Here is a 12,156-nt window from a genome sequence, read left to right as displayed (position 1 = left end):
TGACTCTTCTCCGTTGGCTGGAAAACGAAGTGTGAGCAATCGTCCACCGCTCAAGCGCGCGAGAAGCAAAAAAAGAAAGCACGGGTCGAGAGCAATGGTAGGAAGAGTTGGCCCGCGGCTCAGTAACGCCACCCCCAACCCTCCCCCCGGACAGCCCCCGGACAGCCCCTCGGCTCTCTTCGTCACGTTCCTTTGCGCGGTCGGTATGTGCATATAGCACACCCAACCTCTGGTCTCTCAGCGTTGCGTTGACTTTACCGTGCATTATGTACACGACAAAGGCAAGCGGGATCGATGCACGGCATGCAAGACATAAACTATATGGGCACGCAGATGAGGTGGGCCCGCGGCAAGGGTTGCGTTACATTGCGCTCACCTTAAATGTATTCACTTCATCCGAGTTCCGACACCATCAAAGCTGGACACTGCAGTGAGCGTACATACGAGGATCTTCCCATGTACATATATATTCACATTGAGACTTGACTAGGTATCGTAGAAGTTGCTCAAGCAGAGCGCAAAGAGGACTGCCCTCAATTGCTTACGTAATCACAATATTTTTACCTCTCCAGTCTCTTTGTAGGGAGGAGAGACAGGCGAGGACAGCTTTCTTCTTAGAACGCCTTGGCAGTTAGAGCGTGCCGGCCGTCAATGCTGCTCCTTTTCACGCACCAATCGCAGCGAGCACAGACTCGAGCACTCATGTCAGGTATATCCCTGCGTGCGCCGCTGCGCGCGTTGCAGCGCGCTCCCGTGGCGCATGCGCAACAGCCACTGTGCGCTTGCCGTCCGGCCTCAGCTGCCGTGGCAGCGGCATCAGCAGCTTCAGGCGCACACCATCCTGCGCGTCGTGCGGTGCACGCCACACGCGCAACCCACCTGCCGGAGCAAGCCAAACCCGCAAAGCCCGCGATTCAGGCAATCGCCGCGTTGCGCCAGCGTGTGCCCGGCACATCGCTGCTGAAAGCGCGCGAGGCGCTGCTCGCCTCGCGCGCCGCCTCTGCTCCGCACACGGACGACGTCGACGCCGCTGTGCGTTGGCTCGACACTGACCGCCAGGCACAGGGCGCCGCGCGGGCTGCCAAGGTCGCCGCGCGCCGCGCCGCCGAGGGCGTCATCGCCGTGTGCGTCCGCACTGACGGCCTGCCGGCTCGCCTCGCCACCACACACGCCGCAGAGCCGCAGCTGTGCGTCGAGCTCAAGCCCGAAGCGAAGCGCGCCGGATTCTCACTCGACTCACCCCCGCAAGCGGCCATTATCGAGCTCAACTGCGAGACGGATTTTGTAGCGCGCAACCCGCTCTTCCAAGAGCTTGCGCGTGACATTGCCCACACCACTGCCCTGTTCCCCGCACTGTCCGGCAGCATCGACGCGAGCAGCAGCAGCAGCAGCGCCATCGCGCGACCCGTGCAGGACATTGACCTGGCACAGCTACTCACATTTCCGCTACTCAGCAGCTCGCCGAGCGCCGAGTCGGCGCCTGTGCTTGCGAAGCCGAAGCTGATCTCCGAGGCGATCATCGACGCCATTTCGCGCCTTGGCGAGAAAATCACTCTCAGCCGCGCCGCTGCGCTCTCGCCGCCGTGCGCGGCGCATGAGGGCGGCGGCGGCATGATGCTCGCCAGCTCCTTCGCTCACGGCGTGCTTCCCGCCGCTGCGCCGAGCTCTTGCGCGTCGTCCACGGCACCCGCGGCCCCTTTGCCCGCACAGACCGCCCAGGGGTACAGCCTGACGATGGGTAGAGTCGGCTCCCTGCTGCTGACGCACTTCCCGCAGCGCGCGTCCAACGGTAACGGGGGCGGCTCCTCAAGCACCAACGCGAATGTCGACAATGCACAGTTGGCCAAGATGGTGCGCGCATTGGTACGCTCCCTCGCTCGTCAGACTGCCGGCATGCAGACGTCTTCGATCGGCTCAGTGGAGGCGGGAGCGGCACAGGCAGACGAAAGCAGCACAGCGCTGCTGGACCAGCCGTTCATGATGCTCCTCCCATCTGCCCTCCCTCCCGTTGAAGCAGCAGCAGCAAGCGCGCTGCCCGCGGCGCTTGACTCATCTCAATCCGTGCGCTCCGTCCTGGTCGCGTGGTCGCAGAAAGTCCTCAGCGGGCAGCCAGCCATAGAGGTGCTAGGTATGCAGCGCTGGGAAGTCGGCGAGACGCTCGAGCCGAGACAGCAAGGCGATGGCGCACTCGACTTTGCGGCCGAGGTCAGGAAGGCTGCTGGGTTGGCATAAGGGCCATTGCTCGGTTCTTCATGGCAGGCGTCTATCGTCAGATGCGACGCGCTCATCGAGAGCGAGTATCCTGCCGACCAGAGCATAGCGAGTTGATTTATGTGTATCGTCTCTCTGCTACAATCCGATATAGGACTTGCTCGCGATGCCCGTGACGCCTCTCTCCAGTTCATGAGACCTTCTCGAGTCATTTCACATGTACCTGCTTCGCAGCTCGCTTTTGTACGCTCTGGTTCGCTCGCATTCCTGGGCTCGCGGCCCCCATAGCAAGTCGCCGAGGGTTCAGAGAGCATGAAGCGCAACACATATGCTGCAATCCTTTTGTCCCGTCTTCAACGACCAGCTCTGATGTATGAGCGGTGCCTCAAGTGGCGAGGAATATACACCAAGTCGAATTCGTTGGGTTCCGTCCACAAAAGTAGCACATCCAAATTCCAAACACCGGCCGGGCCGTCCGTGCTTTAGGGACCATCTGCTTTTTGGCTGGAATGTGAGCCGATTGCATCGTGGAGTCACGTCTGTCAGATAATCCGGTGATATTTGTCTCTACTCCCCGGATTTCCCCCTGGTCCATCGCCCTGACGTGATCGACCCACAAACCATCATTCAACGAACAGCATCTCGACTGATCGCTTCCATTTGTCCTCGTCCATCTTCTAGGAGTCGCTCGCAGCTCGACTCTTGCACCCTCCTTCTGCCTCCTCCTTGTCAAAAGACATACACCCGCTCGCTCGATCGCTCGCTATCCTCACATGTATTAGCAGGGACCCCCCAGCCCCTCTCTCCGCAAAACTCCATCCTTCACGCGTGGTGCATTCTCTGAAGCCGCGCTTGCTACCCAACCGTGCAATAAAGCTGCCATTCTCGAAACAGAAAAATACTTAAGGTAGCAAGACCCAAAGGGAAGAGCACAAGCAAGAATCGTAGTAGGAAGCATAGCATAGCGTAACCCCGCCAGGCAACCATGGCCTGCCCCGTCAACTCGCCATTCTACCAAGCCCTGCTGATACTCTTCGGCGTGATCATCGTCATTGCGCGGCACGTCAAGGGAGACCAAAGCGCGTTGCTCCACGTTTCGTAGGCAAAGCAACCGATGCGGAAGGTGCTCGGGCGCTCGCGTAGTATATGGCGGTCCAATGGGAGGCGCGGTCAGAGCCATGGCGCAGGGTTGCGCCACACTTGGACGTAGGAGACCTTGCTCAAGACGGTAAGCATCCTTTGATGATACAGCAGCTGGCTTCAATTTGCTGATTCCTTGGCTCGCTTGCTTTAGAACCACGAGCATACAGACCTCTTCCAGCTTCCTCTCTTACGCATCAGACATACGATTGCAAGGGTCATACGGCACTCAGGCTACCGGCCGCTACTGTTTGCGCCTTCCTAATCACCTTATTTATCACACCAAGCTTTACCCATGTCCGGTACCTCGAATCCTTGCAGTCCGAAATGACCAGTCCGTCCATGTGACGGATATTGTAAAAACGCTCATAGAGGAAAGGAATCATCTCGCCTACCGTTCTGCCATGTTCATCCATGGATTCAAGTCGCTAGCTTCCGTACCGCTGTTGTACAACATATACTGCCCCTTCAAACGGATTGAACGCTCAAAGGACCTGCGCTTATTTCTCGCAGCTGCAGTACTCTACCTCGCAACCAGTTGAATGCAGTGTGTATGACACGGGTGTAGAGTACAATGGCGGAACGACCGTGGCCGTGGCCGCGGCCGAGAGCGAGAGCCGGAACCGAAGCGGGACATGCCGAGAATCGGTTGTGGTTTAGTACCGCTGCAAGGTTGTGTGACGGGAGTGGGAGTATGGGAGAGGGCGAGAATGATAGGGGGAGAGTGTGTACGTGTGGGAATGTACGCTGAGTGTGCGATGAGAAACAACCGTTCATTGATACCTTCTTGTAAATTGCGTGCATTTCGTTCATTCAACCTGAAGAGCCGCACGATGGAAGCCTGTCTGCACGGGGAAAGGAGGATGTGGAAGATGACGTATCGAATGATTACAGAGTCGACGAAAGCCGGCCAAAAGATCGGTCGGAGATGGATGCCTTTGCCTTTACCCAAATTCCCTTCGCAAATGCATCCAGTGTGTAGTCGTCGCAGTCGGGCACTGCTGCCCGGCTGGATACCTGTTACTTCCCACGTCGTCGGTTCGTTCGCCTCCAGAGAGGCTGCCCCTTGCTACCATTCCCGCTCTAGCCGGACGCGACACCAGTCCGCATCTGAGAGCGCACGTATTCATTCCAGCCGTTCTGATCTGCGCCCTCCGCGGCCGCCACTCCTATGCCGCATACATTAGTCCCAAAGTGGGCCTCCGGCGCCACGGCGCAGCAGCTCTCAATGAGCGTGTTTGTGTTCCCGTTTTCTTTTTTTTTGTTCGCACTGGCTACGCACGCGCCCAGCACGACGCATTGCGCCGTGGCCTGTCCCTTTCCGTTGCGCCCCTGCACCAGACCCTGCTTCTGCATCCATAACGCGCCTCTCATACACACATGCGCCGCCTGCGCCCGCGCATGCTTAGATCCGGCCGTTGAAGCGCGCAAGGCCGACAGTGGCAGCCGCGACAGCAGCGGTCCCGCCGATCTGGACGCCCCAGCCGTGGAAGAGACCCCGGTACCCCTCCTCGTTGAGGATGCGGTTGAAGGCGTCGATCGGCCCGGAGTATGGCTTGGGGCGCAAGACGACGAGGGCGCTGCTTGCTGCGCCGGCGGCGGACAATGCGGCTTCCTTGACACCGTCGATGACGCTACTGTCCTCCGACGACTGCTGAGCCTGCAAGCGCTTGGAGATCGTCTCAAGCGCGACATTGACAAAGCGCACGGCAATGCCAGCGGCGGCGACGGACGCGAGCGTGCCGATGGTCTTCCACTCGTCCTTGCTGAGGCGGCTGATGCCACGTCCGGCGCCGGTGCCGGCGAGTGCGATGAAGATCTCCGTGATGGGCACGCTGACGAGCGAGTTGGCAATGTTGCCTGTGAGTGATGCGAGCAGCTCGAGCACCATGACGGCCGGCTTGAACAGCTTGTATGGGGCGGCGCGCTCGGCGGCATCCGTCGTTGCGTTCCAGAATGCGCGTGGGTCCGCGGCACCGAGCGTGGCGAGCGTCGATGAGCTGGACGAGTCGGACGAAGTGGCGAGTTGTGCGTATGCCGTTGGGCGCACGATCAGGCGCGTGATCAGTGTCGACAGCGGTGAGAGCACGGCGCGCCACGCGGCGAGAGCAAAGTCCTGTGCGGCGACAAAGCCGAGCGGCGTCGACTGCAGTGGCAGGCGTCGGTACAGTTGACTACCAGCAAGCAAAAGCGGGCGAGGCGGTCAGCAATCTGCGAAATGGAATCCTGCTTGCTGGTCAGGCACGAGCTCACTAGAACGTCTCAAAGCCGGACGAGTAGAGGACCGTGTAGCCAAAGAAGGGGACGACGCCGCGGAGGAGGCCAATGTATCCGTCACGCTGGATGAGGCCGTTGGCCGCCTGGAGTGTGTTCTGGTAGTAGATGTGCTTACCGACGGTGGTCCCGCTGAGCGGCTGGTAGGTCACCTTGAAGACCGTGTCGGCGACCTGCAGGGGGTAGGTGAGAGCGATGCCAGATGCGAGCTGAAGCCCGACAACGGCGAGCGATGGCTGCGCGCCGGCTGGCTGGCTTGGGAGCGAGGCCATGGCGACTCCTGCTGTGGATTTCCCTTTGGCCTGTGTGAGTGTGTGCTGCTGTGAGCAATCCCTCGAGATCTTTCTTGGATGGATGGGTGGGTGTGGGGACGATTGGGGCTGAGGTGAATGAGGGGAGAGAAGAGGGAAAGATATGGGTGGGGTTGATGGGGATGAAGACGGGCCTCCCCACTTGAGTCTCAACTCTTCAGACATTACAGTTTATACATACCCGCGCGCGCTGGCTGTGGCCCGTGCGTCATCGTGCATCCCCCTCCTCCCCACCGCACTCTCACACTAACGTCATGCGCGCAGCGTCCACCAACCCTATTATTTCCACCCAGCCGGATCTTGGGAAAGCGTTCTTTACTCCTATGCTGCAGAGGGGAGAGGGTTAGGAGTGGCGAGGTTAAAGAGAGCCGACGCGTGCGACTGCGCTGCGGCGTTAAGCGCACGCGTGCGCTGTTTGCGCTGGCCACCCCCCACTGTCAAAGAGTCAGGAGAGCGAGCCGAGGAAGCAATTGCCAATGAATGAATCCCTACAACAGAAAGTCAAGGTGCCGTTGCGAGGGGTTTCTTTTGCACTCTCGCTCCTCGTCTTGGAACAATCGCAATATATACACGCGACCCTGCTGTCCTGGTCTTGACTGGATCGCTCTCTCTTCCCCCCTCACCGACCACGGCCTCGCTCCCCTCTAGGATCCTAGCGCGCGCAATGCTCGTACCGTGAAGCGAAATGGGGAGCCGCATCGCACCAACGAGCCCGGGAAGATACGTATGCAGCTGTGAGATTCGGCCTAAGAAAAGAAGATAAAACTGGTGGGCATGTCGTACTTTGCACACATTCGGACGCTGGGGCGTATACCCGCTCCCTCTGTCCGCGCTGGGTGCGATCCCGCTCCTTTGCGAATCCCCACAGCAACGGCGCGAAGACGAGTGGACATTGGCTTAGCATTAAAGCGAAATCTGCAAATGAGCTACATCGCTGCAGTCGCCAGAACTGAGAGGGGTTTCAGCTCGAGTACACTGGCATCACCGGGCGGCAGCAACCCGCTCCTCGTCGCCCTGATTTCCGGCGGTGCAGCACTGGCAGCAGGCTACTTGCTCTTTTCGCCTTCGAGTCAACCCAAACACTCTGCTTCCGCGGCAGAGCCAACATCATCAGCAACAAATGACGACGGAGGGCCGGTAACGGCTTCGCACCCAGCGTACAACTTTGACGCAGCCATCAAAGAGTTGCAATCCTTCTTGCCGGAAGACCGGCTGTCCTTCGAAGAATCAGAGCGCGAAACGCACGGCCACTCCAGTTGGTCGTACCATCCTTCGCATCCGCACGCGGCCGTCGTATACCCGATCGACGTCTCCGAGGTCGTACGCATCGTCAAGATCGCCGGAAAGCACAAAGTTCCCCTCGTGCCCTACGCAGGCGGCACCTCGCTCGAAGCGCACTATTCGGCGCCCGATCCGCATAGCGACAGGCGTAAGAGCATCAGCGTCGACTTTAATCTGATGGACAAGATCCTCCGTTACAGCGAGGAAGATGGAGACATCACCGTGCAGCCGGGCGTCAGGTGGGAGGGGCTGAATGAGGAGCTGAAGAATAGAGGCAGCAAGTACTTCTTCCCCATCGATCCCGGGCCGAGTGCCGCCATTGGTGGCATGGTTGCGAGGTGAGTCCACAGAATCTAGCCCCACTTATTCAACACAAACTCATGGGAGTTTCATTCGTGTTGGGTCGTAGCGGTTGCTCGGGCACGAATGCGGTCCGATATGGTACGATGAAGGGCGATTACATCTTGAATTTGGTGAGCGGGGCAGCGCAGCAACAACAACTTGGAAAGAAAAGTGGCTGATGACAAGCTCGCCTTTTTTCCTCTGGCTGACAGACGGTCGTCCTGCCTTCGGGCGAAGTGATCACGACGCGCTCGAGAGCGCGCAAGTCGTCTGCGGGCCCCGACCTAACGAAGCTCTTCCTCGGCTCAGAAGGCACGCTGGGTCTGGTGGTCGCCGCGACGCTGCGTCTGGCGCCGATCCCCCCATGCACATCTGTCGGCGTGTCGGCGTTCCCGAGCGCGTCGGATGCATGCAGCGCTGCGCGTGACCTGCTCGCGCACGGTATTGGCGTCCAGTGTGTCGAGCTGCTCGATGACGTCATGCTCGCGGCCGTCAACAAAGCCAACGCCGCCGACACGCGGGCGATCAAACACGTCGAGCAGCCGTCGCTTTTTATCAGATTCGCCGCCAGCAGCGACGCGGCCATGCGCGCTGACTCGCAGCTTGCGGCTCGCATCCTCGAAAAGCACGGTGGAAGCAAGATGCAGTTCGCCATGGACAAGGATGAGATCGAGCGTCTATGGCACGCGCGCAAGGTCGCTCTGTGGAGTGCACTGGATTACCCCGAGCGGAAGGAGGGAGAGAAATGGCGCGCCTGGACCACCGATGTCTGCGTGCCTGTCGGCCAGCTGAGCGAACTGATCCGACGCGTCAAAGACGACATCACGCAGGAGAATATCCTCTCACCCATCGTCGGTCACATTGGGGATGGCAACTTTCACGGGGTGAGCAGGCAGCGCAAGCCACCTTTCCTCTCTTTAAATGGGCTGATATCCAACACTCGTGGTTCCCCTCAGATCATCCTCTTCCGCGACGGCGACCAGGAGATGTTCGAGCGTGTCGAGCGCCTGGTCCACCGGATGGTGCATCACGCGCAAGATCTCGATGGTACCTGTACGGGCGAGCATGGTGTAGGCATCGGCAAGAAGCAGTTCCTTGAGCGCGAGCTCGGCAAGGGCACCCTCGATCTGCTGCGCATGCTCAAAAGGACGCTCGACCCAGATTCGATCATGAATCCGGGGAAGCTCATCGATGTATACTAGTTCCAGTGCGGCTGTATTTTAAGGACAAGGACTTTGGCCGCAAGCTCATAGTAGCTGCCTGTTGCCAATGTGGACCGTGAGCTTCGCGCCGGCTGGGTACGGCATCTGTTCTTCTCCAACAGCGGTGCCGCGATTGCTGTGTATTGCCAGGTTCTTACGAGATCCAATGACACGGAACGGGAACTGTTGAGACTGACACGAGGACAGTTCAGAGCGGAAAAAGTGGTGATGCAATTTCAGCGCCGTGAGTGCGTGCCTGGTAGACATTTCTATTGTACAAGCAGAAAGCGACGGGCATGTGAAGGCGGGGAACTTCCAGCGAGAATATTGTGAAAATGCTCCTGACGTCCCGCTGGGCCAACGTCTCCCCTTTGCAATAAAATGCGACGCCTGTCATCTATGACCGCGAAGGCGTGCAGTGGTGGGCTTTGATGATTGCTGGTATCGAGTCACAGTCAAGATGGCGACTCGAGGCTGAACCACCAAAAGTGCTCATGCCCTCTCTCATCTCCCCCCGTCGGCAACTCATGACGACTTTTGCTCGCTGCCCTCGGAGCCCGAGCTAGCGGCACCATCTGAACCGTTGCTGCCACTGGACTGCTGCTGGTTGTTGCGCTTCTCGTACACCTGCTTGAACAGGCCCAGGCTGGCCTGCTGCGTCGCATCGACCTTTTCCCGGATTTGCTCTGCGGTGACGCTGTCGTCGGCATTCTGGCCCTTAGCCGCCAGCTCCTCGGTCTCCTTGATGAGCGCGTTGAGCTTCTCCTTGTCTTCTGTGGGCAACTGGTCGCCAAACTCGGTGAGCGCCTTGGCTGTCTCGGCGCAGACGCTCTGCGCGCGGTTGGCCTCCTCGATGAGCGCCTTGCGCGCCTTGTCCGCCTCAGAGTGCTGCTCGGCATCCTGGACCATGCGCTCGATCTCCTGGTCGCTCAGACCACTGCTGGCAGTGATGGTGATGTCAGCAGCCTTGTTCGATACCTTCTCCATCGCGCTGACGTTGAGGATGCCGTTAGCATCGATATCGAATGTTACCTCCACCTGAGGCACACCGCGTGGCGCAGGCGGCAGACCGCCAAGGTTGAACGTGCCAAGCTGCTTGTTGTCCCGCACCAGCTCACGCTCGCCCTGGTAAACCTCGATGCTTACGGCCGTCTGGCCATCGGCTGCTGTGCTGAAGATTTGAGACTTCTTGGTTGGGATAGTGGTGTTGCGGTTGATCAGACGGGTGAAGACGCCACCGAGAGTGGTGATACCCAGCGAGAGCGGCGTGACGTCGAGTAGTAGAATGTCGGTCACTTGACCAGAGAGCACGCCACCCTGGATTGAGGCGCCGATGGCGACAGCCTCATCCGGGTTGACACCCTTGCTTGGGTCGCGCTTGAAGATGCTCTTGACCGTCTCAAGCACCTTCGGCATGCGCGACATACCACCGACCATGATGACCTCCTGGATGTCGCTCGGCTTGGTGCCTGCATCAGACAGCGCCTTCTTGCACGGCTCGACCGTCCGCTCGATCAGCTTGGCGCAGAGGCTCTCGAGCTGCGCCCGCGACATCTTCATGTTGATGTGCTTGGGGCCCGAAGCATCAGCGGTAATGTACGGCAGTGAAATGTCAGTCTGCGACGTCGAAGAGAGCTCGATCTTGGCCTTCTCCGCAGCTTCACGGATACGCTGGATGGCCATGCGGTCCTTGGACAGGTCGATGCCAGACTCCTTCTGGAACTCCTTGACGAGGTGCTCGACGAGGACAATGTCAAAGTCCTCACCACCGAGGTGAGTGTCACCGTTGGTCGACTTGACCTCGAAGACGCCCTTTTGCATCTCGAGAATGGAGACATCGAACGTGCCACCACCCAAGTCGAAGACTGCAATGACTGCTGAGTCCTGCTTGTCAAGACCGTATGCGAGCGCAGCGGCGGTAGGCTCGTTGATCACTCGCAAGACATCAAGCCCGGCGATGGTACCGGCGTCCTTGGTGGCCTGGCGTTGTGAGTCGTTGAAGTAAGCGGGAACGGTGATGACGGCGTGGTTGATAGTCTTACCGAGGTAGCTCGCAGCGGTCTCCTTGAGTTTGCCGACAACGAAAGCGCCAATCTGCGAAGGGCTGTACTTTTGCCCCCGGGCCTCGACCCAGGCGTCGCCGTTCGAGTGTGGGATGATCTTATAGGGAACATTTGCCAAGTCCTTTTGCACTTCCTTGTCCGGGAACTTTCGCCCGATCAATCGCTTTGTAGCGAAGAGCGTCGCCTCCGGGTTGACCACCGCTTGCCGCTTGGCTGGGACACCGACCAAGCGCTCGCCTTCCTTGGTAAATGCCACGACGGATGGGGTTGTGCGGCCGCCCTCTGAGTTTTCAATGACACGAGCCTGCTGACCCTCCATGATGGAAACACATGAGTTAGTGGCTACATAGTAGGAAGGAGCATGTGGTCAGTAATAGTTTGCGCAGGAAAAGCAAAGCAGCCATGTGGTACTCACTTCCCAGGTCGATACCAATAACTGGCCCGGTGACCTTGCTCGAGTTCCATCGCGCAGAGAGTGGCGCCAGGCGCTGTCAAAGGCAAGCAGGCGTCGGACATGCATGTCAGCACAAATACCGGCCAGGCAAGGCGTGGGTGATGTATAATTAATTCCTCCTCTACCCCTTCCTTGCTACCAAAGGAACAAGCGACGGAGGCGATCGTCATGCGACAACACTGCGCAGCCTATTTCCGACCCATGACCTGAGCAGACTGGGCACAGCACCCTCCTCCTTTGCCACCAACCCCTCACGGCCATTTCCTTCAAGGGGCAGCCGGGACACCAAGAATGCGATGTCTACACCGAAATATTGGCTCCTCAGCATTCAGTCATGAACACTTGCCTACTCACAGCTGCGTTGGCCATCGGCTGTCGGCTAGCCACCTGGGCCTGAGCGAGTAGACGGGAGCTGCCGCCCGCAGCGGATCGAAGTTGCCTGGGGAACATGCTGAAGGCTCTTGCTTGGGGTCTGCAGTGCGTGACTCGTTGCACTCGTTCCAGATGGGGTGAGTCGGAGGGGCAATTGTCGATGGATGGTGTGGTGTTACTCGAGAAGGAGTTGGTCGACGTACAAGCCAATGCTGAAGGACGGAGGAGAGAAGATTTTCGCGGAACGGCATCGAAGGAAACGAAAAAACCACAGAAACATGACGTTGATATAATCCACACTCTCGGCCGAGAAGCGAATCCCCTTGCCCTCCGGGGGCAGCCGTGCTTCGCCGATATTCGGGACACTCGTTTGGCTGGACACTCAACCAGTGCTTTTGGAGACACATCGGCAAGCAGCTCTATACAGTAGAACATTATGTCAGGGTACCATACATGTCGAGCGCGCCTTCGGGGAAATTGCTACTCTCAAAGACTTGCACCTCCTG

General features: G+C 58.9%; 6 protein-coding genes across 6 annotated transcripts; 3 read left to right on the top strand and 3 right to left on the bottom strand.

Moving 5' to 3' along the window:
- The first annotated feature begins 673 nt into the window (after positions 1 to 673).
- K437DRAFT_249422 (uncharacterized protein) lies at positions 674 to 2,369 on the top strand. The gene has a single exon (XM_013386355.1). It carries the CDS (start codon positions 703 to 705, stop codon positions 2,230 to 2,232), a length of 1,530 nt encoding a protein of 509 aa, XP_013241809.1. The 5' UTR covers positions 674 to 702; the 3' UTR covers positions 2,233 to 2,369.
- A 516-nt stretch (positions 2,370 to 2,885) lies between these two features.
- Positions 2,886 to 3,751, bottom strand: K437DRAFT_171224 (uncharacterized protein). The gene has a single exon (XM_013386354.1). The coding sequence runs from the start codon at positions 3,515 to 3,517 to the stop codon at positions 2,990 to 2,992; it is 528 nt and encodes a 175-aa protein (XP_013241808.1). The 5' UTR covers positions 3,518 to 3,751; the 3' UTR covers positions 2,886 to 2,989.
- On the top strand, positions 3,752 to 4,647 carry K437DRAFT_171223 (uncharacterized protein). The gene has a single exon (XM_013386353.1). It carries the CDS (start codon positions 3,987 to 3,989, stop codon positions 4,536 to 4,538), a length of 552 nt encoding a protein of 183 aa, XP_013241807.1. The 5' UTR covers positions 3,752 to 3,986; the 3' UTR covers positions 4,539 to 4,647.
- On the bottom strand, positions 4,580 to 6,052 carry K437DRAFT_258164 (uncharacterized protein). Its single transcript, XM_013386352.1, has 2 exons — positions 5,605 to 6,052; positions 4,580 to 5,525 (listed from the first exon to the last, which is right to left on the bottom strand). Exons 1-2 carry the CDS (start codon positions 5,895 to 5,897, stop codon positions 4,757 to 4,759), a joined length of 1,062 nt encoding a protein of 353 aa, XP_013241806.1. The 5' UTR covers positions 5,898 to 6,052; the 3' UTR covers positions 4,580 to 4,756.
- A 405-nt stretch (positions 6,053 to 6,457) lies between these two features.
- On the top strand, positions 6,458 to 8,834 carry K437DRAFT_258163 (uncharacterized protein). Its single transcript, XM_013386351.1, has 4 exons — positions 6,458 to 7,555; positions 7,627 to 7,690; positions 7,772 to 8,443; positions 8,516 to 8,834. The coding sequence occupies exons 1-4, from the start codon at positions 6,858 to 6,860 to the stop codon at positions 8,759 to 8,761; spliced, it is 1,680 nt and encodes a 559-aa protein (XP_013241805.1). The 5' UTR covers positions 6,458 to 6,857; the 3' UTR covers positions 8,762 to 8,834.
- Positions 8,835 to 8,973: 139 nt separating this feature from the next.
- Positions 8,974 to 11,867, bottom strand: K437DRAFT_258161 (heat shock protein 70). Its single transcript, XM_013386350.1, has 3 exons — positions 11,633 to 11,867; positions 11,240 to 11,312; positions 8,974 to 11,166 (listed from the first exon to the last, which is right to left on the bottom strand). Exons 1-3 carry the CDS (start codon positions 11,726 to 11,728, stop codon positions 9,287 to 9,289), a joined length of 2,049 nt encoding a protein of 682 aa, XP_013241804.1. The 5' UTR covers positions 11,729 to 11,867; the 3' UTR covers positions 8,974 to 9,286.
- Positions 11,868 to 12,156: the final 289 nt, after the last annotated feature.

Source organism: Tilletiaria anomala (assembly GCF_000711695.1).
Source record: "Tilletiaria anomala UBC 951 chromosome Unknown K437scaffold_77, whole genome shotgun sequence".
Classification (NCBI taxonomy): Eukaryota; Fungi; Basidiomycota; class Exobasidiomycetes; order Georgefischeriales; family Tilletiariaceae; genus Tilletiaria; species Tilletiaria anomala.
The sequence above is the reverse complement of the archived record's forward strand: the minus strand, read 5'-3'. Positions and strand labels throughout refer to the sequence as shown.

Excerpts from the sequence above, each read along its gene's own strand:
- K437DRAFT_171223 (XM_013386353.1), top strand. The coding sequence starts at position 3,987 with ATGCCGAGAATCGGTTGTGGTTTAGTACCGCTGCAAGGTTGTGTGACG.
- K437DRAFT_171224 (XM_013386354.1), bottom strand. The coding sequence starts at position 3,517 with ATGCTCGTGGTTCTAAAGCAAGCGAGCCAAGGAATCAGCAAATTGAAG.
- K437DRAFT_258163 (XM_013386351.1), top strand. The coding sequence starts at position 6,858 with ATGAGCTACATCGCTGCAGTCGCCAGAACTGAGAGGGGTTTCAGCTCG. Across the intron at positions 7,556-7,626 it reads ATTGGTGGCATGGTTGCGAG|CGGTTGCTCGGGCACGAATG; the intron begins GTGAGTCCACAG and ends GTTGGGTCGTAG. Across the intron at positions 7,691-7,771 it reads GCGATTACATCTTGAATTTG|ACGGTCGTCCTGCCTTCGGG; the intron begins GTGAGCGGGGCA and ends TCTGGCTGACAG.
- K437DRAFT_249422 (XM_013386355.1), top strand. The coding sequence starts at position 703 with ATGTCAGGTATATCCCTGCGTGCGCCGCTGCGCGCGTTGCAGCGCGCT.
- K437DRAFT_258161 (XM_013386350.1), bottom strand. The coding sequence starts at position 11,728 with ATGTTCCCCAGGCAACTTCGATCCGCTGCGGGCGGCAGCTCCCGTCTA. Across the intron at positions 11,313-11,632 it reads AGCCGATGGCCAACGCAGCT|CGCCTGGCGCCACTCTCTGC; the intron begins GTGAGTAGGCAA and ends TGCCTTTGACAG. Across the intron at positions 11,167-11,239 it reads TATTGGTATCGACCTGGGAA|CCACTAACTCATGTGTTTCC; the intron begins GTGAGTACCACA and ends CCTACTATGTAG.
- K437DRAFT_258164 (XM_013386352.1), bottom strand. The coding sequence starts at position 5,897 with ATGGCCTCGCTCCCAAGCCAGCCAGCCGGCGCGCAGCCATCGCTCGCC. Across the intron at positions 5,526-5,604 it reads TCCGGCTTTGAGACGTTCTA|TCAACTGTACCGACGCCTGC; the intron begins GTGAGCTCGTGC and ends GCTTGCTGGTAG.